A 26465-nucleotide genomic window follows, 5' to 3' on the forward strand; every position below is an offset into this window, starting at 1 on the left:
GCTTGTCATTATTAATATAAAAATAAATTGGACAATAACACAGTACAATCAATTTAATAGCGCAAGAAAAGTATTTGCTCTAAGAGCGGTTCAAGCTTCGTGAAAATTATTTTATGTGACTACCACAGATTGGCTGCAAAGTATCTTAATTTGATCGAAAAATGATTTCATGTTGGAAGAAAAAGCTGCTGCTGGCAGGAATGATTTACATACACGCATGCAGGATATGTGTAAGTACAAATCATTTATGTGCAAAACGTACAACAAACACTACTATAGCCTACATACTTTTAATAAAGTGAATATGGGCCTCACGGCTTTTGAGTCAACATAAAGGAACACAAGAAGCGCCCTTGCAGGGACGTCCTGCACTTCCGTTCGTCGTAGGCTTTCTCGGGAGCTATGCCCAGACGAGCTCTCGAGCTCTGACGGCCTTGGCCGTTCCTGTTCGTGGGGTAGAAGAAGTGGCTAAAAAAGTGGCCTCCCTCTCAATCGAAGGATCCTCGCGCGTCTGGAAGGCTCGAAACGCCGGGCTCGCTCGTGGATGGGCTACGTCATAGAAAAGACGATTTCAGCAATCAGAAACTTATTCCCCAACAACAAAAACGTTGCAGTAAGTATCCGAGCGCGCAAGACAGCGAACCGTTTAGACGTTATATGACGTCATAACCTTATAACTGTTGCCTCATAAATCCATCACCATTAATGCTGTTGTTGGGGAATACAACAACACCATTAATCAGTATCGTTTTATCATGGTTCAGTTTCAACAAACCCAAACATTCAACAATAAAAAGGAAAGGAATAAAACGCCTCGTGTATATTGCGAATTGGGACCGGATTAATATCAATTACATAACTTCATTCATCACAGGATCTGTAGCCTATATGTATTAATCAATCAATTCTTTCGAAATATCACACGCTGTCTTTGCCCTGAAGCGCTGTTCTTGCCCGTTCCGATCAACCTTGCTCTGCTTTCAACGCTTGGTCTTTCTTCGCTTTCAACTCGCTTTCAACAACATGGTCCTCTGATCAACTCGATGCAGCCTCAAAAGTTCCACCTTGAATTGTCTTTATGTTTTCCAGTAATGTAGCCTATCCATGCCTCCTCTTCGATCGCTATAGCCTCCTCTATCCAGCTGGGTGAGCCTGCCTCAACGTCAAACTTCAAACAGTCATTTTATACTACTAAGAATTTTCCTAAAGTTTAAGAAAACGTATTCGACTTTTTATTCTTGAAGAAAATTACATGTTGTGAGTTATATCAAAATTTTTATTTTTTGTGACTTGTCTCAAGATCACGCGGCGCTGGTTTGACTCTTGGGGTGTGCGCTTGAGCAACGCATTTTAAGGACTCCTCGACATTCAACGGCACCTGTAGTGAATGGAATAATTCCCCGGCAACAATCGGAAGACTTCACTCTGCCAATCTCGGTAGCTGGCCCTGAGTCAACAGCCTTTGCAAGTATGCTAAACTACCAGGAACAATCTATTAAGGCTTTGTCAGTCCGAGGATAAAAATTCAAAACCACAATCTTCAGTAGATTGTAACTACAGTACCTTTGCAAAATAAGCAAAAAAATTGTAACTGATAATATTGCATATTATTAAATGACTTTCTAAACAGATTACTATGTTCTCCAATCCAGCACGGGATTGATCCTCCTGGGAGACCAAATCGGGAATTAAGTCAATCAACAAGCATCACAATATCATGGCCAGACGTTGTTGATGCAAATTCTTATAAAGTGAAAGTCGTTCCGACTGGTACAACAATTAATGATTGTAGCAATGCACAAAGTGACAATGCGCACTCACCTGTAAGTATATTTTGTTATCTCTTTTTTTCCTATTTTTCATGCTGGCCATTTAACTCCCAAGTAGAAATATTACTTAATAAAACTAGGTAACCACGTGGGCCTCGTGGGCCTGGGCCCACCTACTTTATTTTCTGGGTGGGCCTGAGCCCACCCACCCACCAAATTTCTTTGAAAAGATGGCGAAAACGGCAAATCAGAGAGGGGGTTTCAAAAAAAGGCTTTTACTCATTTGATACACACTAGTTTGATTATGCTTGATAGCTCAATGATGAAATCCAATCTTCAAACTTTTTTGTTGAGCCCACTATTCAGCACGTGTGGGTGTGATTGATGGAGCAATCTATTAATTATTGTCTATGGTGTCTATGGTCCCTATGGTTAAAACAATGATATCATGACTGTCACGATTTCTTTCTATCTCTTACCAGGAAAAATACTTGGAAAGGTTCAATGACGTAGTTTAATGGGTCAAACCGAAAAGCAGTCAATTAAATGTCGAATAATTCTACTAGTGAAATGATAATCTAACTTCTTGAAGAACTTTAACGAACGGCTTCTCAAATAACTCTAATTTCGAACACAATTTATATCAGCACCAATTCTCATCTACTTGTATTCAATTACTTCAAGTCTCAATCACCAATAATTTCTGCATCAACTACCAATCCACAACTCATAGCACAACTCTCATAATCAACTCATAATAATAATCATCATAATAATCTTACACAAACTACACCACTATTTATAGTTGGTTGTTCAGTCCAGTAACTTCGAGAAGGTTACGTAAGGTTACATCATAAAGAACCATTGTTCTATCAAGCAGCATTTAAATGTAAACAACAGAAGTCTCTAGAAGGTCACGTAGGAAAAAGGATTCCAGAAAACACGTTTTACATAATACAGATTTCGTAATCAGAGGTTACTTCAGGTCATAACTGATAATAACATACCGCTCAAGAATTTTATAATGAAAACAGCACATTCTGTCAAGACGCAAAGCAGCCCGACGCGAGGCCTTGCACATTGATTGTGACATACGCCCCCCCTTAGAATATTGTTGCAAACAATATAACAACACAATCAATACAAAACATATTACAAAACAATTAATTACTCAATAATCAATTCTCATAAGTCCATCGTTGCATGATCTACCAACGATAGCTTTTCTCAAAACAATAGTCACGTTTTCTGTGAAAGTTTCCAACGTCCTCAATATCTTCAGTGCATCGGCGAGCGAGATGACCCATCTTCTTACATCGGAAACATTTCCTCTCCGGACAGTCCTTGGCGAGATGACCCTCTCTGTGACAGTTGTAGCAAGCCTTTTCATCAAAAGGGCAGCTCCTGGCTATGTGTCCAATCTCTCCACATCGGTAGCAGTGGTTGTCACGGCAACGTCTGTTTTCCGAATGTCCGCCGTCAGCAACGCACTCCCTGAATACCTACAATTAAAACAACGTGCTTCTCTTGGAACCGCACCTCCTTTAAAATTATTTGTTTGCTCTTCGTCATTATCGCATGACAACGTTTCTTCAGTCGACAACTTCTCATCATGAGCAACTAAGTACTGTTCTGCCACACTAGCTATGTCTTCTAAAGTCTTTGGACTTCTCTCCATTAAATAAACAGATAGATCTTTTGAACATGAATCTGTGAATTGTTCCTTAACTATAAGGTTTGCCAATCTGTCTAATGATTGTTCACTGTTCAGCCCCCGAAAGCTCAAACCATTTTAACAAAAGGTTTCTTAAACGTTCAATAAATTGACCCGGGCTTTCGTGTTGTTCAGGCTTTGCCTCACGGAATCTTTGACGGTATCCATGCTCGGTAAAATTGTATCGCTTTAACAGAGCTAACTTCAATCTGTCGTAGCTCATGGCCTCTTCTTGCGAAAGTCTTGAATATACATCAAGAGCTTGTCCGGATAATAACATGCTAAGCTGGGTAGCCCACGTTGACTTCTCCAATTTGGCTATTGTAGCATATCTTTCAAATCTTAACAAATAACTATCCAACTCATCCTTTTCTTCAACAAATGATGGCAAATCTGGACGTCTAACTTGCGCCACAATAACATCTCGAGCATTATCGTTAGTAGAATTAGATCGCTCACCAATGTCCAGCTTTTGTCTTTCTAAATCAAGTCTTATCTTTTCCAATTCATATTGCGCTCTTCTTTCTTCAGCTTCGCGTTGCGCCCGATTCTTTTCGGCTTCGCGCTGTGCCCGCTTCTCTTCTGCTTCAGCTTCACGCTGTGCTCGTTTTTCTTCAGCTTCAAGTTGTGCTCGCTTCTCTTCAGCTTCAAGTTGTGCTCGCTTTTCTTCAGCTTCAAGTTGCGCTCGCTTTTCTTCAGCTCCAAGTTCACGCTGTGCTCGTTTTTCTTCAGCTTCAAGTTCACGCTGTGCTCGTTTTTCTTCAGCTTCAAGTTCTGCTTTCCTTATTTCACGAGCAGCTCTTCTATCTTCTCTTTCGTCAGCTTCTCGCTGAGCTTTTTGGTCCATTATCTTGTGATACTCTTCCATCACAAACTGAGACTTCTCATTACTAGTCAGCCCCATTCGTTCAGCCATGCTCCCTAAGTCTTCAATCATCTCATGTTTGACAGTATCCGCCATCTTGACATTAATTTATTATTCTTTCAATAAATCTTCGGTATTCTTCGGTTTTTCGGTTATAATCTTTTTTCGGTTTTTCCCGGACGAGCCCCCAGAATGTCACGTAGGAGTAGAGAACTGTTACATATGCACTTACTGTATAATGCTGCAAATTATTACTCCTAAGTGTTATTATAACTGTGTGACTGTGTGTGTATTGTTTTCTTTTTATTTGTGTGTACATCGCCATATTTTGTACAGCGCTAAAGAGCAGTTTAACAATTTTGTAAATTTTTAGGCCAAATCAGGCCAAAAAATGGTAAATTTTCGTATGTTGGCACGAAAGTCAATCAAAAACAATGTATAAACGACTGAAAGTATTGGGAATGCAACAATGTTGTGGGGAATCTGGGGTCTTTGCCCCCCAGAAGTTGGATTGACTTTGACTGCTGCGCCTCCGGGCCCACCTACTTTTAAAACGGTTCCTCCATCCCTGCAAGCAAGGTTACAGACTTCCTGTTGTCATAAAGTGACGCAAACTTGACCAAGAATCTACATTTTGAGCAGAGGTTGCTAAATAAATTTAAAAAAATTGCAAGTTGTCATCAATATGTAGCCCACTGTAGAATTTAAGTTGGCAGACTCGTAGATGTTTCAATGACAAAATAACAAAATTTTATGAAATTCTTTTATTTATAACTGAATGATATTGATTTGGTCAGTAAAACAATATCAAGTTATCTGGAATCTGTTTAATCGTTTTCATGAAACTGACCAAATCGAAACGATGTAGTGGCTCCAAAATCCATCAAAACCTTAGTTTTGCTCTAAAATATGCTCTTGACTGTCTCATTGCTCCACTTTGCAGCAATAAACAGGATTTTATTTGAAATATTGAATTTTTGTAAAGGAGCGTTGGGCCAAAAAAGGTTGAGAAACACTGGTCTAAACTAAGAGCAGAATGTTTAATAAAATTAGCAACAACATCATGTTACTTTGGGCAGTTGCATGAAGAAATTAACCAAGATTAAAATAATTTGATGCTGTGTGGGAGCCCAGATAAACGTGATACTGTGTGTAAATAAACAATATTAGGCATTTGAAACAACTATGTTGTGTTGATTTGGGCATTTTCATGAAAGGTTTGCTCAGATGTAGAATTATTTTGTATTTTCTGTATTTTATTTGTATTTTCTTTTCAACATAAATACTGTATTATGTTTTGTAATTTTTTAAATGTAATTTAAGGCCTTTTGTTTAGCAACCTCAACCCACATAATTGTAGACCTTTGTTCAAATTAGCAATCCTTTTTACATTACAACAAGCAGTTTTCCCACTGGCTCATACGCCTATTACACATCTACAGTTGAGAATCTATATTACATGTACAGTATGTTCAATAAGATGGGCACATCATGTTGTTTTGGGCAGTTACATTAACGAATTGATTGGATTCAAATGATTTGGTATTCTGTGGTTACGAAGATCAGCATGATACGTTTGCACAAATTACAAAAGGTTTTGACCCAGTAACCTGCAGCTATGATCTCAACACGTAGCTCCATGTCGTAAGGGCATCTTTTGTGCTCAGCTTGTATTTCGTTTGTTTTTTGTCTTGTACCTTCGTTTATAGGCTAAGAATTTGTTATTATTGTTATTTCGTGTCATATTTTTCCCATCCCTATCTTTTCTCACTTATAAATTTTTGCAACAATATTGTCCTGACAGCTCCCACGCAGATTCTATTAGTTTGTTTAGCTTGTTAGGTTTAATCAAATTATAACGTTTTGTCGTGCAAGTGAAGACTATATTCATAGAATAAAAGTTACAAGTAGTTAACTTTAACTATGCTGAAGATTGCAAACAGTACTTCTTCTGCAACTACTTCTTAGAAGAGATTACAATAATTTTAAATAAACTTCTCTAACCATGATTTTAGTAAGCTGCAAATAAGCGATGTTTGATTTGAATTCTTTCCAATGGGGTCAGAATTCAGATACTTCTCGGCAAAGTTAACGTAGCAATTTGAAAAGGAATAAAGGAAGGTCTATTGTTTGTAATTTGTGTTGTCTAATGACGGCTCTGCTGGTCAGCTTTGGAAATATTGTTTGCAGTTCCTAGCATAGATAGATTTTTATCAATCGTAACTTTCATATTGTAATACACGTGACGTTGCACCACACAAGCCAACAACGTTATTTTGTATCTGCGGATATTTTAATGTCAATGAAATAAATTAGATCAGGTATGAATATATTTATTTGTTTTGAAGCTTTTTTAACTATTCATGTATTGATACATATCAGAAAATTTTAGTCCCATTTAATTTTTCAGTATACAATCACTTCACTTTCACCACGGACTGAGTACGACGTCGCGGTTTGTTCAAATCAAGGAGGCAGTTCAAGTATGCCATCAACAAAGCTAACACAAGTAGTGACAGGTAAAATTTAATGTTCCTTGCAAAAAGTAACAAAAACACACACTTAGGTGATTTTATGCATTTCCAGTGGAGGCAATAACTAGAGTCAATTGATTAAACCAGACCCTCAGTAAAACTGTAGTGTTCTGCACGAACTAACATTTGTGTAAACCTAGATCGCAGGTTGAACTTTTGAATATGATTTCGCATCCTTATTAGTTAATTGTACTGTTTTAAAGACAACAAAAACGCAATATTGCATGCCAAAGGATGTTTAAGTATGCAAGTATGTTTAAGTTAGTTTTGTCGTTCTACATTATAAAAATAAAAGCACTTGCGATTGCAATAAAATAATAATTCATTTGATTATGATGTTTAGTACAATAGAATGTTTTCAAGCGAGCTTCAAATTTAATTAAATTTTTGTTTTTTCTATAAAAACATAGAAAAATAAATTTCTCGGCAGCCGATTGTAGCAAGAATTGATAAATATCGTGTTTCGCTCATGAGGCTGCCGAGTGATTCTATCGCTGTGAATTCTTGCTGCAATCGGCTGCCGAGAAACAAATAGTTGATTGGATGGTCTAAATGGCTAGCGTGGAAGCTACACCGTTATGGTTAGCGAATGACAATTGCTCGCTGTAGTGGTGAGTGCTCAGCCTTGTGCTGACAGCCAGGAAGAACGCTCCCTTCATTGCAATTATTGATGTTGCAAACGCAAGTTTTGGCAGGATATGAATACGTGAGTAAAGCGTACAGACAACTTAGACACCAGGCCATGAAAAACTTTGTACTCAAATAAAAAAAAAATGAGGTTAATGTTAAGAACAAAGTTTGAGATTCAAAAACCAATTATTACACTAAAGGCTTAACTATACTGTAGTTTTGTATGGTAATATCAAATCACTGCAATTAATTGGCACTCGCAGCGGGTGTAATGCTTAGACAAGTACAAGCAGCTACATAGACCGTAGCCACCCAGTACAGCACTAATATAACATGGAGCTAAAAACAATAACAATTGATGTTGTCTAACACTTGATAACAAAAACAACATAATAAAAGAAAAATTATATCTTCATATTTAATGAGAAAACTCTGGTCTTTGTAATTAGTTTGCTAATATACATGGCAGTCTAATGTATATGTGCTATAGCATAAGAGAGATCTGATTTAAAACACCCTGGTAGAGTTTGGCAAATAAATTAAACAAACATCTTCAACAATTCTTGCGAGCATCTACTATTGTAAATGCAATCATTATCAAACATTAGATATTTTGCTACGTTTTACATTTTGAACAAAAGCTTTGCAAAATAAAAATAAAGAAAGGTCTACTCAGTGAACCAAAGCAGGCTACTAAACAAAAATAATAATTTTTAGCAAAAATTTTAAAGCGCTTAGTATATGTTTTTTGGAAGATCTAGCAGATACAATTTGTCGTGATTTTTTCAAAATATGTTTTACAATATGCAACACTGTTTCATTTGAATATCTGCTTATCCATAGTAGCCTATTATGGTGTGATAATATCTAAGTGAAATATGTAAACTTCAAAGGTCCAGCAATTTGCCAATTTAAGCCAGCCACTATAAGTATTTGATACAATGTGCCATCGTTGAGTATTTTTGTTGAAGCTTTGTCGATTAAACCTAATCTTATTACAAAAAATACTTTTTTTTTGTGACGAATCTTTTTAAAAGCCGCAATAAAAACTTTATTCTTGAATAATAATAGTTGCTAAATTTACAATATCCACGCCTATGCAAAAATGTATACACCTTCAAATATATGGGGATTGGTCCAAACAAATAGTTTTTCTCATTCATTACTTCCCTTCCTGGTGGCGAGGGTTGAATTGGTTACAATGCGTCATCATTCATGTTCATGGCCATGACTTGAATTGAATGAATTGAATAAACACAGCTGACGCAATGTATAATATTATACTGTAGATCTGCAATTATTGATTATGACAAAATATGAAATGATGAACCTGTTGTACATCTTCATAATATTGCATACGTAAAATTGTTAGTCATTTTCAATCTTCATATAGTTCACAAATTAGTTATTGTGGCCTATTTGTTTCCCATCATTGCTGCTATATGGCCAGTTTATTACTTTTTCAGATTTTTGCCATTTTCAGAACACCTTTGATCTGCATTCTTTGTCAGATAACTATATTGTTTCTTTTATTTGCACCGAGTATGCTTCTTTACGTGTATCTTCGGGTTTCTAGCAGCTTGTTTATTATTTTCTGAGTGAGTATGCTTTAACCCTATCAAATGGTGATGGACAATGCTCAGTTTATGGTCATTCATTTTGCAGGCAAGTGCCTAGGCTCCATTCCAAATTTTTTAGTGTCATATGTTCATTTTAAACATTTGTTCTTTGCGTTTATCTTAGTTTAAGAGTAACACGCTTTCTGGACCATATGTAGCAGTAGGAAGGATGTATTGGTCGTAGACTTGTTTTATGAGAAAAGGGGGCAGTTTATATTTCAATATTGAACTTGTTTTGCCACCGATGTTTTGTCATCCAAGTAATATTTTTCTTGCTATTTTTTTGTTTTTGTTTGCTAAAGTCGTCTTTTCCCAGACGTATTAAAAATAGAAAAAATTCGGCATCAGGAAAAGTATACGCTGTATCACTAAAAATTATAAAACCAATGATTGCACCTTTCTTTTTGTAATCAGCATTCCAAACATATCCAGAAATAAGCTTCACATTCCAGACTCCAAATTTTGTGTAAATTTAATCACAATCTTATCATTTTTATATTGTATATCTCTATCTCGTATGGTTATTGTCCTGGCCTGGCCTAGCAAAAGCTTCAAGCTATAGTAAGTTAAGAAAATGAAATATCTTCTGACAGGTGTCAAACCCACAGTAATGCTTGATATGAACGACTTGGTTATATGTCTTGTAATACAAACGAATTCATTTTCACACGAGTCAGTTCAAGTATAAACAGCTAAAAATGGATTTCAATTAACTAACAGATAGATCATCTTCAGTTGAGCTTATTCAAATAAAAATTTATTTGAATAAGCTTAACTGAAGATGATCTAGCTATAGCTGATCGAAATCGATTTTTAGCTGTTTATAATTGAACTGACTCGTGTGAAAATGAATTCGTTTGTATAAGTTATAAAAAACTATTATTTTAAGTTTTTATTAAGTTTTATCAATTTTTTGTTTTTTTTCGTTTGCTTCGTGGTAAGCATCAAAATAAAAAAAATTTCTTAATCTTCTGTTTAAATTTCATCAGGTCCGAAAGCTCCAGAAGACATACAAGTATTAAGCTCGACTGCCACTTCACTTGATTTATCGTGGGAAGATAATGACGTGCAAATTGGAAATAGTTTTCCTGTTATGCGATATGATGTTACTTACAAACAAACTGAGGACGGATCAGGGTCGATCAAGTCAACTCCGGAACAAAATTCCCCACCAACATCTCTTGTCATCAACAGTCTCACTTCCAACACGAATTACATCATCACTGTTACGTCGGTAACAAGTATTGACACCATTATCAGCGACGAAAGTTTGCCAGAGACCGGAACAACTCGTGAGTTGTGTGCTTATAGTTCGAATAAAATTTCAGTTTGTATATCATGTAGTGCAGTGCTTCCCAAACTTTTTCTATTTGAGTACCATTTAGCAGTTTCATACAGTGTTCCCATACCACTTATGTCCAGAAAATCACAAAAAGTACAATAAAATGCAAGAAAGTTGAACGAAGATCAGCACAGGGCTCCGACAAAAAGATTGTTAATATTAGACTGAGTATAATTAAGCTGTTTAGCTGTCGCATATGTAGAAGATCAAATAAATAAAAATTATTAGAATTCCTATCGCTTGGGTACGTCGCAAGTCTCACAAACGTTTCCTAAATGTTGCAACGAAAAAAGTTTGAAAACTTCTGACCAAGGTGTTGCATCATAAATTCTCAAATGATGGCTATCCCTCGTTTTCAAGGATGATGGTCCTCGCAGTAAGTCTCCCCGTTAGCTCAGTGGTTACGGGCCCGGTTCAAGATCACGCGGCGTTGGTTCGGCTCTCGGGGTGTGCGCTTGAGCAACGCATTTAAGGACTGCTCTCCATTCAGCGGCAACTAGTGAATGGAATAATTCCCCGGCAACAACACTTCAACAATGGGAGAACTACACTCTACCAATCTCGGTAACCGGTTCTGCGTAGAGCTTCTACAAGTATGCGAAACTGCCAGAAGTTACCTATCAAGGCTTTGTCAGTCCGAGGATAAAGATTCAAAAACCAATCCAAGTCTTGCGAAGACGCCTGTGCGTGGGTTGATTAGCATGAACTCGATGGCGCACACTCAACAAGCACACATAAACTTGACCAGGCCACCAGCTTTGTCCAATGGCAAGGCAAGCTATGACAATTGGAGCTGGTGACATGCTGCAGCCTTCATCCGCCATCACAGTCGTTAGGCTTGATTGACTTCATCCGCCTGTTCTGCCGTCGGGGGCTTAGGTACTTTGGACTACGTTTTGTCTGGCCGCTACCTTTCGACCAACCTGGCATGGGCGACCCTTCTGGGTGCAGTTAGCTCCCGCCAGTACAGCTATAGAGATCACTGAGGCACGGAAACTATCTCACTACGTTTGTGTGGCCCGGCTCATTTTCATTCTTTGCAATTATTACTCTGTGACTCTACAGTTTCAATTCGCAGCACTCATGTTTTTATTTCGTAAGTTATTTGACCACTGCGTTGCTAGAATCACTCAACGAAAGTGAATATACTTTTATTAAACTTTTTAGGTTTGAATAACAATGTCATAAAACTCCAGTTGACCACAATTTGATATCAAAAGAGCTCAGCCCTAAGCACAAAAGAGATGACCTGGAAAAAAAAGCAGCTGAGGCAGCCAGAAACTCCCAGCGATTAAGTTCTTGAATGGTTCAAACCAAAAACATTAAAGCATAGAGATGATTTAGCAACAACCGAGCAAGTAACTTCGGTGAATTATGTTAGTGATGACTGGCGATAACAATTATAGCAGGGATGTCCAAAGTCCGGCCCACGATACGTTTTTGTATGGCCGGCGCCTGTTGTTGCACAATGTGTTATTTTTGGACCGCAGACACACTGAAATCGTATAAATTCAATTGGCATTTTTTGTATTAATGAAAATAGTATTTTCTGGCAGACAAAAGCCAAGCGATAAAAAATAAAATCATTGTTGTGTCATAATTGCGAAATGAACTATTATTGTTGTATGAAAATGACACTAAATAGTACAATATTGCTGTGAAGGCTATGCATCTTTCTTTACGCAAAACAAGATTGTCAGGGGTTGTTGGCCCGTGGGCACTTCTGCAATATCAAATATGGCCTGCCTGGGAATAAGTTTAGACACCCTGAATTATATATAGTTTACAGTAGCCTACCACGCAAAACCTCGATTACAGGACATAAATTATTTCCATACTTTTTGTTCAAAAAATGTATGGTAATGCCCGTGAAACTTTAGTGGGTCTTGATAATGAAAAGGATAAGCCAGGCGTTAGCATTAGAAGATGGAATCTACACCCCTACTTGTTGACGATAACAGTTTCAACAATAATACCAGCGAAGAAAAAGATTAAATACTAATGTAAATGATAGTTGAGGTGTAAGCAAAAATTATAACCTAGCCGCCATTATCGCAAACTCAAATATTAAGAAGATTATTGCATTAAGTCCCAAACAACCTCAAGCACATTTTCTTGAAGATCCTTTGCCAAAAGGTCGTTCGTTTTCAACAAACTAAAGTATTGTGAAACACTTTGTGCGATTTAACACAATCAGCTCTAAAACTAAGAAGATATTTCTTATGTTATATTCACAAAGCCAAGCACCAAGCATATTATGAAAAATCGGTTGTCAGCAACCGTATAATGTTTTCAAGGTTAAAAATTCGCTTCGTTGTCTAGTCACAGCTTTATAACTGGTGATGTGCCATGAATCGCTTTCAAATATAGATTTTGGAAACGATCAAAAGCGTTGGAGAACCACACTGTTGCAAAAGAAAATATTTTTTCTGCAGTGCCAACAAAATCCAACCCTCCGTCATTCAGCGACGATAAAGCAACATCAACATCAATTACTTTGCAATGGATGGAGGTTGCCAACGAAGGTTCAGCTTCAAAAACTTACAGAGTTGATTGGACATCAACCGATGGAACACCAGGTTTTGAGGACAACATTGATGGGCTCTCAACAACTATTGACAACTTACAATCGAACACAGAATATAGTTTCACAGTTCAAGCAAAGAATGATGGTGGTCTTGGCGAGGCATCAGATCCTGAGACAGATTTGACTTGTGAGTATTGTTGCAATTTTTTGTTTTTTATCAGGAAGTAATAAGCTATCTTTTATTTTTTTAATGATAGCTATCTTAATCGAAATATGATTGATTGATAAATGATTTGATTACTAGGCCTGACCCCCTTGATTTTTCCCATTTATACAACACCTCAACAAGATCAAAGACAATAGATCTGCCTCGGTTCCTTGCGTCAACTTCAACTAACCACGAATATACAGTAATTGACCACTTCCACTTCAGCAGACACAAATTTTCCTTGCTAGTTTTTCGGGGGCCTACAAATGCATCGTGGGAGAAAAAATAGCGACTTTGTCTTTCTTGAGTACCCCTTCCACAAACAAATTAAATGAAATGAACTTGTAGTGTAGCAATGAACTTGTAGTTGTTTTTCGTTGGCACAAGGTGCAAATTATCCTCTGAAAAGGGTCCTGTAAGGTCTTCTATTTTTTTTTATAGTAAAACTTCATAGCTGTTTGCATTATTATATAATTTAGGTAAAGATGAAGTCCTTTTAACAGATTGCGGAGCCAGTCTGGTATTGTTGATCCGAATTTACAACCCATAGTTTGAAAAATATTTTAGACACCATCACTAAAAATAGGGGTCCACTAGTTGATTTTATTCGGGGATAGGCGAAATGGTGCTCACAGGGCCCTGTAGGGTAAGCCTTTATTTTCGTTTTATATGTTTAGAGTGCGATAATAATTTATGTTTTAAGCAGCTTACTGTGATCAATTTCATTCAATATTTAAGCTTACACAGAAAAGCTCAATTTATACTTGAGAAAGTGACATTGCCTGTCTATCGATCTATGATATTTTTTACTTCGTTGATAGTTTGATTTCAAAGTTAGTTGGATTTCAAAGGATTGCGTACTTGGACATAATGACAACATTTGAGGACTAATGCAGTCACTACTTTGCTATCAAATCCTGGATACAGTTTTACAGCAGCCGTAGGCCTAAAAGATATTGCAAACCTCAAAGAACGGTCTGCTGTGCAAACGCATGTTACTATACGCATTATAGCGTAATTACTTTTTTGTGAGGCGTTATTGTTAGGCGGTTGTTGAGTGTCTATCAGTTTGGAATTGGTATGTATTTCCGTAATTTTATCAACAAAACTCGTAAAACAGTTTGCACGTTGCTGTGCACACAAATAACACAACTATAAATTTGTATCTTGACGTACTTTTCTATGCAGTGATTTCTCAACCAACAAACATTGAACTCACGGAAGCAATTTCAAGTTCAACTGCAAGCATCAGTTGGATGGCACCAGATCTTGGAGGAGGAGCTGAAGACGTTCAAGACTATGAAGTTGTTTGCATTCCAAGTGGTTGTACCTCAACCATAAACGGAACTACAGCGACTGTTTCTGATTTAGCTTCCAATGCAAATAATTCTATAGCGGTAGCCCCAGTAGCAACATCCTCGAAGTCTGGTGCTCTTTCTGACCCTGTTTATGTAGTTACACGTAAGATAAATTAGTTTTTAGTTGTAACCTTAGTCTTGCTACTCGATTAGTGTAGGATCTCAATATGATCATTAAACCCAAATAATACAGAAATTTTCGTGCTCACCAATAAACAAGCTGCGTCTACAAGACAAGATGCGTATTTAATACAATTGTGCATCCTTTAAGTCTTTTATTTGTAGAGGAAAACAATAATTTTAGGTGTATAATTGATATACAATAAGCATGGTATTTCAATTATTAACCAGTTTGAAATAATTTAAATGCGGTTAAACTTTTTACAGTATTTTCAGACAATTTTAAGTTCATAAAGCAACATTGTTGCATAGCATGCAGCATATTGGTACCCTACGTATTTTTGTTCAGGTCCTGGAACACCAACACTACCAACCAATGTGCAACCTGAAGCAACAAACACCACAATCACACTGGAATGGAAACAACCAGAAGGTGGAGATCTAATATCAAATTATTCTGTGGAATACAAAGTTTTTGAAACAAGAAGTGATTATATCACCGCTGAAGTCATTGATCATATAATTGGAATTTCTATTTACAACTGCACGATTGAAAAAGATTTGATTCCTGGACAAAAATATGATTTGCAAGTTGTGGCTTTTAACACAGAGGGGATGGGTACCCCACTGCAAGAAGTTAGAAACACAGGTTTGTACCAAGTTGACACATATTTGATAAGAACTTTCACACGACGTGTTATTTGAGCTATTGTGTAAAATAGTGTTTATTTTCAAAGTTGTCTTTTCAATCGTTATAAATCTTGTCATCAAATAATGTGCTCATGTTCTCAAAAAACCTTCACAAGTAAATTTGTATATTTTTTGTATTTTAAGATAAGATACGTTGCTAGAAAAGTAGGCTATGTTGTTTTAAAAACTTGCAATACAGTTGTAATACTTATCAGAAGTCTTTTGGTTGATAGATGACAGGTGTAAATCCTGTAAAAATTTATATGGTATAAATAGATATCTTTGCATGAGTATGATCTTTCCTCAGGAAAAAAAAGTTAAATTCGATCTATTTTAAATACGTGGATTTTGCACAAGAAATGACCATATAAGTTTAATTTATCTCAAAAGTCAGGTTTATAAATTGAATCGAATTATACCACGAAAAGTATTGAAACTATAAAAACGACATGTGTCATTTCTAATATGAAGAGTGTTATATCTAAATTAACAAACAACCAATTTGCACTTATCTAATCTAATAGATCGATTTAGATTATAGTGCTCTTCAACATTTAGTGGAGTTCCGTGGGTTTAAAAGGTTCCGCAAAGATTTCTCGTTTTTTGAGAAATTGATTTCTTGCTCCACAGTACATTGATGAGCCATTCAGAATCTTTAAACTACCGTGTCGCATTTACACTCTAAATAGAACAATTACACAAGAGGTTGAGTGCAGTCAATAGGCGAAAAGAAACAATGATAGTTGTTGCGCCACTTGTTCATTGATATGCTATTAAAAACAATGCAATTGTTTTAATTTAAAGTTTTGTTAATTGAAGGGGTTCCGCAACAAATGCGAAAGTATATCAGGGGTTCCGCGATGACAAAAAGTTAAAGAGTGTTGATATAGACTGTCACAAATAAAGTGAAGAATGAATGCAAAGTTTGTAGGAAATTATTTAAAATTTCGTAAACATTCTTAGCAAAAGTGATCGTTTGAAATAACTCAAAGATATCTGAAAATTTTCTTAATTTTTAAAACTGGCAGCGTGTTGCTTTTTTACAGCTGATCACATGCTCTATAAATGTAAGTTTTGTGTGTTTTTAATTGATTGTTTCATCAATTTCAGTTCCTGATCCAGTTTCTTCACTTCGATCTATTCAGAACCAGGAAAATAAAACACACATTATCGACTTAACATGGAAAACCCCAGCGGGATTAGGAGATGTTATTCAAGTAATTAATTTTGTTGGAAACTCATATTCGGGTAGCTTATTGTACAATTTATTGAACAAATAGTTATGTAGCTTTGAATGTTTAATAGCTCATGTAGACTACATTGTACACACTGTTGGAACTCCTACATTATTTAAAAAAGTTTTTAGGCATGTGCTAACTTATTTGCAGTGACTTCCGAAATATTTAAGGTCAGTTCAATTAACCTTTACAGCGCTAAGTTTTACGAGAAACAAATTGAAAACAAATAAATAAACTAAAATTGTGCTCGAGTCATTGATCAGATCCTTGTGTTGTCAGTTACAAGTGTAATTTGTGATATAATTGGTTGCTTGTTTCAGATAACGTACCGCGGGTCACACGAAGCAGCATCAACTAACCTATCTATTTTTCAAGACTTCGGCGTTGAAGTGTATCCTTTGTTAGTTCAGCCTGGCAACAACTACACAATCACATTGACAACAATTTCTGGAATATTAAAAAGTTCAGAAAAATCAACAGCGACAACTTCAAGTTAGTTTCTATTTAATCTGGGGCGAATCTAATTTGCTGAAAAAATTTCATTTTGTTTTCGTTCTTACTTAATCACTGGTTGATTATTCTCAAAGGTTTCACGGTAGTAAAGTTTATGAAATAAGTTAAAGAAGAAAACCTAGGCCCACTATAAACCCCTTAAGCAAAGATAAGGCACAATTTGAACGTCTAAGGCCCTTTTTGTGCTTTCAAGTTGGTGAGGAATGTAATGCTACAAACGTAATGAAGGAATGTATTGTCCGCAGAGCCATCTTTGCCAAAAATAATACAAGTTTCATCAGACAGCAACTCTATCATCGTAAACTGGGATGAACCACTTGGATATGCAGATTGGGTTATTTTGAGAATAAACAATGGCGAAGAAAAAAAGGTAATGCTTTTCTTTTGACTGACTTACTGGCCTATAGCCTACAGACGTTTTATAAGCTGCTTTTATCATTATTACAATATTCAGAAGTATCAAAATCTTCATTTCAATTCACGATAGTTTTTGAAATTTATTTCCATGATATTTTTCAGAATCATCCTTCAGAAGGACATTTTGAGTTTTTAAATCTGGAACCCGCCACCGCGTACTACGTGGAATTGTATTCGACGATAACAAATTTAGATGGAGATTTAGAAACAAGCGAAGTGTTTGCTGAAGCTGTTGGAACAACCACAATAACTTGTCCACGTAATATACCGTTTATGAATAAAACATAGCTTTTGAGTTTTTGCTTAAAAATTAAAATAGTAAACGATTAAAACTTTTGCAAGGTCTTTCGTGGTCTTGAAAAAGGTCACCTGAAGAGTTACAGGTTTATTATAACTCTTTGGTGAATTTGGGTTTTCACGTTTTATTTAAATAAAATTGTCAAGTAATTCTTTCACATTTTATTTCTCTATAATTCTTTCACTTTGACAAATATTGTTTACAACATTTATTTGTTGACACAGCCAATATAGCCATGATAGTTGGATGGACGATTGCTGCTGCAGAATTTGTTATAATCATTGCAATCTTAACATATTTGTTTCGAAAGAAAAGATTAACCAAAAAGTGAGTTGTTAAGTAAGCTATAAAATATTTTGTGTGTGAAACTTGCAATTTGTTCATTCTTATTCCATTCCTGAAACATTAGAAACGTTTATCCATTCCAAATAAATTGCCGCCTTGACGTCATCATTGAAATACAACACATTACATAATAACAAAAGGCAAGATCAACCAATGAGAGGCCATCTTCATAAACAGATGTTTATTTTGAAATTCTTTGAAAATTTTGAAAACATTTTGAAGCAATTCTTAATTAATAGTTTGCTTTAAAGAACGTAGACTACTCTTAGATTTGAAAAAAAAAAACTTTAAATTTGTCGAATAAAAAATAACCTTCAATTTTAGTAATCACTTCCAACTTAATAACTCGTAGCATTGCTCCATGAAGTTGAAAGCGATTACAAAATCGAATATTTTCTGAAGCTTGGTTTATTAATCCAAGTCTCATGTAAGATAAAGGTGAGTCCCATACTTGATTCAAGCATCAGGGAATAAAAAATAAACTGAGCTTTCGGCACTAACGACAGTAGGATAGCAAGTTCCTAGTTCCTTTCTCTCTTGGGCGCATTCCCTTCAGCAACTATGCCCATCCAATTGATTACACTCTGGGTAGACGTGAGCGGTGTTTTTCAACAACAGCTGAAGCCGGGAGTCGAACCAGGATTGTATGATTTCGTAACTAATTTCGGCGTTTTCATTGTTACTTGATCTAGTTGTTCTACAGCAACACGGTTCTTTGTTCTGCCATACTAGAAAATGATAGAGCTTCGGTAGAGAGTTTGTCTTGTTGAACCATTGGCATACGAAGCAGAGTAACCTGATCATGTTTAACATCTTCAAGTTTATTACATATAGAAGCACAAAACTACGCAACAAATTAAGTATCGAACGTTTTCGACATCACACGATGAGAGGATATCGAACGTTTTCGACATCACACGATGAGAGGACATCTTGTGATGTCGAAAACGTTCGATACTTAATTTGTTGGGTAGTTTTGTGTTTCTATATGCAATAAACTTGAAGATGTTAAACTTGATCACGTTACTCGGCTTCGTATGCCTATGGTTCGTACTAGAAAAATAGCCACTACTTGATCTATCCCACATTGACGACATGTCGGAATAAATGCAGATTCTCACCTGAAGCACCTTGTGATAGTTTATATTATTTTGTGCCAAAGGACCGTATCATATTATTGAACTAAATGCCTGATGAACACTGAACAGTCTCATTCAATTCTGAATTGTAAGTGACAATTACTTTTCAGCCATTTTAGGAAAAGGTGTGAGAAGTAGCCTAGTTTGTTGGTTGTAAGGATATATCAACAGAGAAAGGATTGTTAAAAACTATTGGTTTACTTACTGGTGTTGTATTCGCGACATGGAAATTTGAGTTTGTTACCTGTGATAACAAGATATATGTTCCAGACCTGAAAGAGAAGTGATCACGAATGCTATTGCTTTATCAAAGCCTTCGATCTCATCATCTCGGTGAGTGTGTTCGTTTCGTTCTGTGTAAGAAGTTCCATAGTGACATTTCGCATGACGTTGTGGCATGTCATTAATATTTTGATGTAGAAAACATACTGAAATACTGTATACTCACAATTTGTACTGTAGAGTGGGCAAAACATTTTCATTGACCTTCTTTAAATGAATGAAAAGTTATTTTGTATGAAACATCAATACACAAAATCGTTTGCAATATTTTCCTTTTTCAAATTAACTCTTTCAAATTATTTTCAGAATTATTAAGCTGTCGGACGTCAGCGAGTGCATGAAAGAACTGTCAAAAGATTTGGGTGCAAAACTTAAATTGGAATATGAAGTTAGTTGACCTTTGACCTACTTGATGTTGACTTGATAAACATTGATTGTGTGCTAGATTTCAGCATTGCCTCAAATTTTCTTAAAATAAATTGTTATTTCGAATGTGGGTTTCTTTCCAACTTATATAACTTTAAATCTTCCAAATAATTTATTTAAATAGTTTAAATTTATTTTATTTTGTTTAATTCGATCAGTTTATTGTAAGTCAATTAAAAATTGCACTTGTTTGCATTGTTTTTCTTAGACTGTCTTAAACAAAGTCTAAAAGTTAATTCACTTAACTTGTGCGTTAGGTTCGTTTTTTTTAACAATCAGAATAAAACAAAAGCATCATACATAAGTTTGTTTTTAAAAGTTATGCCAAAAGCTGCAATGCAGAATGTCACCACCGCATCTTTTTGCTTTTCAGCTTCACGCTTTCCTTTATAATTGATCTTTAATCTTTCTGGTGCATCATAAAAATCAATACACATTTCACCGAATTTTTTTGCAAAATAAAAGAGATTGCTTAGAACTAAACTATCCAATGTGGGACCACGGCTATGTTGTATAAAAGTAAATGTTACACAGAACATCAGAGAGTAAAATTTAATTTCATCAAAACATTGCAAGCGCTCAACTATTTTCGGTCATTTGTTCAAAATTCAAAGCAGCACCACTTTCCAAGATTAAAGAAATTTTTGAAACTCAAAATGGAGTTAAAACATGGTGAATTACAGGAGCTTGTCAGCATTATCGGCAATCAAGCAGCAGAGGTTGGTTTAATGGCTATTAACAAAGAAAAAAATCGACATAAAAGCATTCGTCCATGTAAGTATCAAAACAGCTTGATGAAATATTCTTCAATTTTCAATTTTGCATTAAAACTAAACTACATTTTCAATCAGATTAGTCTGTTGGAATGCAATGAGAATCGTTCTGCTCTGTCACCAATCCTTGATTGTGCCAGATGTTTAATAATGTACATGGGCATTGTGCTCGCTTTTTTATCCCAATTGAAATATATCATCAAAATCTTGTCAGACGTGTTGCCAGGTAATGAAAAACTGAGAGAATCTCATTTCGAAATGGTATAGACTAAATTGTGTAATAAGATGTAAGTCAATATAGCATGCTTTGTGTTTGCCGATAGTTTGACTTCCTTGCTTTATGCTCACACAAACAGTTTAATTCATTTTAATCTTCAGTCTTCAAACATAAGCCTCATACAACCAACAACTAAAAAATATTTTTCTGACTATATCTTGATATTAGTTTTTGTACCTGACTAATTGAAATCACGGATACCGCAAGAAAACACATTTTCCTGCAAACAAATAATATCCTTACTTTCAGATGACAACAACAGAGTCAAGCTTAGCATGGTGAATAATAAACCTGGATTTGATTACATCAACGCTTCATATATTTCGGTAAGAATCATGTTAGTTACTAACTGCTGCGTGGATTTGTGCTGTTTAAGTTATCACATTTTAAGCGATGTCAACGTACTTTTTGGGAGACACTCCACTTCATAACAAACAAAGCACACATTGAGATAAAAGCCAGACAAGTAACTAAAGCAAACAAACAAATCGAAAGTGAAATAGTGGACATTGGTTTGAAGTAAGGGCATTGCACGGTCGAAATTATCTGTTGAATAACATCATGAATATTATTTTTCAAAAACATCAAGTTAGAGTTTATTTTTCATTGTGGTTGGACAATTAAGCACATAGCCTATTACAGCTTGTTATTCATTAATTGCTTTTAAACAGGGAGTATCAAGTTGTAGAGATTATATCGCCACACAAACGCCTCTTCCAGGAACAAAAGCTGACTTTTGGAGACTTGTCTGGGAGCAGAATTGCAGAAATGTTGTGATGATCACTCAAACTGACGAGTTGGGTAGGTTTAAACTAGGCCAAGTTACACTCAACAAAACAGAAAAAAAAACACAAGCAACTAAACAATTAGGATGTAAAAGTAGATCTATGTAACTGCATATGGTGTCATCATTAAAATAATCCCATTTTATTTTATAGAAAACCATAAAAACGACATTTACTGGCCATGTGAAGGAGAATCGTTTACGTCACGTGATCTCACCATCACTTGGGTTTCTGAGTCACTGTACGAAACATGGAGGGTCCGAGAATTTAACATCGTGAAAGTAAAGTTAAAGAATTTTCAATTGCCTTGAAATATCATATTACTTGATAAAGTTATATTTTGTCTAATTCAATGTAGTCTATCTCTAAGCAGTAAAAAGTTGTTTACTTTATACATTACAGTGTAGCGGTTAGTGGCTTAGTACTTTATTATTACAAAATCGAGATATAGTCTACAATTGTGAAACATATCCTGTATCTGCGATTCTTTTAAAGATATATAAAATGATTTGCAGGGATCAGTCCATCGTCGTATTCAGCAATTCAACTTCTTCCATTGGCCAGATCATGGTTTGCCAGAAAGTACAGAAAATTTGATGACATTTGCTCGCTTCGTAGGTCGTTGTGTTAACAGAGATGTGGACAACAATGGACCTTTGATTGTTCATTCAAGGTTAAACATTGTTTGTCAATGAATGCAATTCCCCATGTAACAACATTTCGCAAAATTTTTAGTTGCAGAAAAATTTTTATGTATTGTGTTCTGTTACTTCAAACTAATCACCAAAATAGCAAAAAAAAATCTTAAGTTTTCTTAGCCTACTTTTGATAAAATGTCACTGTTTCTGATTGTTAGTTTTACTCAGAGATTTTCTGTATTAACTAACATAGTTTTCTAAGAAACGTGTAAGCATGCAAAAACAAAGAAATAATATGCAAATATAATTCATATATGCATCATGCAAAGATGAAAACACTTCAAAAATGGTCACATTTGTGTGACTTACGTCTATACACTGTGAAATCTTCTCGTATTGCGGATCATACACCCCCTTCTTTCATGTTGCAAATCCACCGCCCTTGATATTTTCGTTCTATATAAGATGAAACCTTTCACCATCTTTTCCGCTTCCACCAATCACCCATACAAGGATCAACACAATCAAGATGATAGTGCAGAAAATGCATTTTTATGGGCATGAAACACACCATTTTTTATATTCTTTCATCACAGTGTTTCCAAAAGTTGATAATAAATATTGCTTCGTTGTGCCTATTACCAAAATTCTGAAATTATGTCTGTATTAGATATGTTAATTTGTCATGAGAGACTTTTTCTATATCTTGAGACACTACCGTGTCTTATGCAGCTTTTTTGCTCGAGGGTTTGAGAATCCGCAACTCAGCTGCTGACTGCTATGCGAAGCAGGTGCGATAGAACATAATATGGAAGAATATGCAATGTCATGTCGGTTTTTTGTTTTTCTAACTCGTGAACTGTCAACCATATAGCAGCAACGGTCTTCTGTATGGTTTCGGGGTTCTCTCCAAACTCTTGAAATAGCAAATACTGTGGTATCAAATGTCGTTTTCCCTTAGTCAGCCATCTAAATTGGACCGATATGTTCTGCAAATCACATAAGGTGCACAGCTTTCAACATGGTCAATTTAATCACCAATTTCCATACCAAAATACATTTCATAAGTATAAAAACTTTGCCTCTAGCTTTGTTTCATTGCACATTTTGCTTGTTAGTCTGATATGGTTACTGATATAGATAGACCACAGACATAGCAAAAAGTTTCCAAACAATCAGTAGAAAGTGAATAAAGAAATTACACTTAACATCTCAAGTACATGTAGCTCCACACAGAGTGAAATTTACATGACTTTAAACTCTTTTTTTATTTGTTTAAACATAATGTCTAAAAAGACGTTTTAACTCTTTTATGTTTGTTTAAAAATAATGTCCAAAAATACATTATTAAAAGATAACTACGGACAGCGGCCAGTGTTTCGATCTTCCGATCTCTTCAGCGTAGTAAAATGAAAGTGAAAAGTTGTCTTGAGAAGATGGTTTCTGACAGTGATGTGATAAGCCAATCCTAGCTTAGTGATAAATTTCTGTCTTTTTCTCAAGTTTTTATTTTTAACAAATTCCAGTCATTGCTTAGCACAACTTTTCTCAAAAAAGTCACATCTTCTAATTGGCAGTAAAATTACGTTTCGCTGAAGTCTGAAATCAAGAATTAAATCAATTCTCATTGGCTTATTACATCACTCTCAGAAACCATCTTCTCAAAACAACTTTTCACTTTCATTTTACCACATTTGAAGTTTTGGGTCATTTTTGACCCACTGTGACCTAAAACTTTGGGGCAATTTCTCACTCAATTGAAATAGTTTTTTAAAGTTTTTTTTTTATGTTCCACCCGTGCCAAAGTCCCTTCAGTTGCAAAGTTGCGTATATGATTTCGGCAATATGTGTGTTTTACAACACTTATGGGTTAAGGAAATTTCCTTGGTTAAAAAAAAAATTTAAAACGTTATGTACCTTAAAGGGTTAATCAACAATATCTTTCAAAAAATACTAAAACTTGGCACAACTAATTTTTTGTTACATGGTGATAATTTTTTATACTTCAAAATTATGTTTTTTTCATCTTCTCGATTTTCCTGCTAGCCAAGATTTTATTAGCCTACTTATTTTATAATTATTTCGTGCAAGTCAAAGAACTTCTGAAAACACACGTTGTTTCAACAAAAGTGTTACAAAATTCAATTTTTTCCAGCGCTGGTGCAGGACGAACAGGAAGCTACATAGCAATTGATCACATAATGCAGCATTTGCAAGAACACTCAACTGTGGATATTTTTGGAATTGTTTATCAAATTCGAATGCAGAGGATGGGGATGGTTGAAAATGAGGTAAAATTCAAGTTTCTGAGGTGTAAACCAATTCACTTTCTTAAATGAACCTTTGATCTTCATTTTGTTCAGAAGCAGTACATGCTACTTCACAATATGGTGCAAGAGTTCCTGGCTCCTACGTATGAAGTTGTTTTCAATAACGGAAATCGTGATCATCAAAATTCATCTGCCTACGAAACTTCAATTCCACTCTCTTCACAATATGAGAATACTGTCTAAAGCTTCATACAGTGCTGATTTTCTACAACCAGTTTGTCCTGATGTGCAACATGATACGATATGTGATTGCAAAATGGTCTCAAACATGCTACAAAAGCTAAAGTTTCATGACTACATATCATTGAATTGGCGTTTGTAAATATTTCTTTAATCACATACTCTCGTAAATTGTATGACTTTAGCTTCCTATATGTGTGTTTACTTGTAATTGGTGTTTTTTTTTAATTTACGGTCATCATCAACCACCCATGCCACAGTTATCGGATGGCCTCTATTGTTTCTTTCATGCCATTTCGAATGCCGTTTTTCACCTTTCAAGTGTTATCAATCTTTTCAACCTCATAATGCCATCCCCGGTTTTGGCTCTACTGTTGCATTTGAGCCAATTCAATGGCCACAAACCCTACCTAATCATCACCACATTTCCTACCTGAAAGTCTCACTGGTTGCTGACTATATGATGCTTGTCCTTTCTTTGATAATTTCATTTCTGATTGCGTCGTTTTTATTGACATTAAATGGACTTTTATGTGGTTTTCGGATTCTGTCATTTTCCTTGTTGCTGCATTTTTTAGGCTTCTTTTATTGTATTTTGCTCATTGTTAGATTCCCTATATTTCAGCTTCTTATAAGTTGTTCACACAGATACTGTTGTATGTACAGTACATCTTCAATTAAATTATGTTACGTGAATTATTTCCCTGTTGTGTTAGTTTATGAAAAAAATGCATAGAAAGTTAATGTCCTTAATCTGCAGCGCAATCGCAGAAGATTACTGTTATCGTGGCGTAGGCTATGAAAAATGACTGCACATGTTTTACAAACCTACAGCGAGTTGAGCATGTGACTGAAAAGCAAACTAAATATTGATGATAAACTTTAATAGCCTACGTTTTGTAATGATGCTGCATTACAATTTTCGTAGGAGTACGTATACTGTACGTAATTACGTGACGTTATGACGCTACGTTACGATATTCGTAGGGTTACGTATACTGTACGTAATTACGTGACGTTATGACGCTACGTTACAATTGTTCAACGCAATGCTTTTGAATCAGTAATGTACCGTCCCTAGATTGTACTAGGGATTGTAGATCATAGGGATGCGAAACTTTATCCGCTTTTGGCTTATCCGCAACACTAGTAGGGTTACGTTTTTTTTTGTAATTTACAAAATATTTTACTTTTTATGGATTATATAAGAAGAGTGAAGTTGGTTTTAAAGTAATTTAAGGTTTTTAGTTGAAAGCAAGCCAGCAGTAAAGCGTAAAAAAATTGTCAAATTGGCAATTGACCCTTCTAATGTTGAAGGAACAACGGAGTTGCGCGTCCCGCAATGTACCGTCCCTAGATTGTACGCACTTGCAAGGATGAAAAAAATTGTAATACAGATGAAAATGCTAATCATTTTTACTTATATTTTGTGTGCAATAATTCAAATA

At 35.5% G+C, this 26465-nt stretch overlaps 1 protein-coding gene across 1 annotated transcript; it reads left to right on the top strand.

Annotated features, from left to right (window-relative positions):
* Positions 1–161: 161 nt before the first annotated feature.
* Positions 162–26465, top strand: LOC145786241 (receptor-type tyrosine-protein phosphatase H-like). Its single transcript, XM_082597882.1, has 21 exons — positions 162–230; positions 1653–1823; positions 6759–6867; positions 10121–10423; positions 12909–13187; positions 14397–14669; positions 15036–15335; positions 16487–16593; positions 16935–17106; positions 17373–17497; positions 17647–17803; positions 18067–18169; positions 19597–19659; positions 19915–19996; positions 20718–20808; positions 21334–21410; positions 21756–21885; positions 22023–22150; positions 22385–22542; positions 24663–24798; positions 24871–26465. The coding sequence occupies exons 1-21, from the start codon at positions 162–164 to the stop codon at positions 25018–25020; spliced, it is 3183 nt and encodes a 1060-aa protein (XP_082454008.1). The 3' UTR covers positions 25021–26465.

The sequence above is a fragment of the Aplidium turbinatum genome, chromosome 17, assembly GCF_918807975.1.
Source record: "Aplidium turbinatum chromosome 17, kaAplTurb1.1, whole genome shotgun sequence".
In the NCBI taxonomy this organism is placed as follows: domain Eukaryota; kingdom Metazoa; phylum Chordata; class Ascidiacea; order Aplousobranchia; family Polyclinidae; genus Aplidium; species Aplidium turbinatum.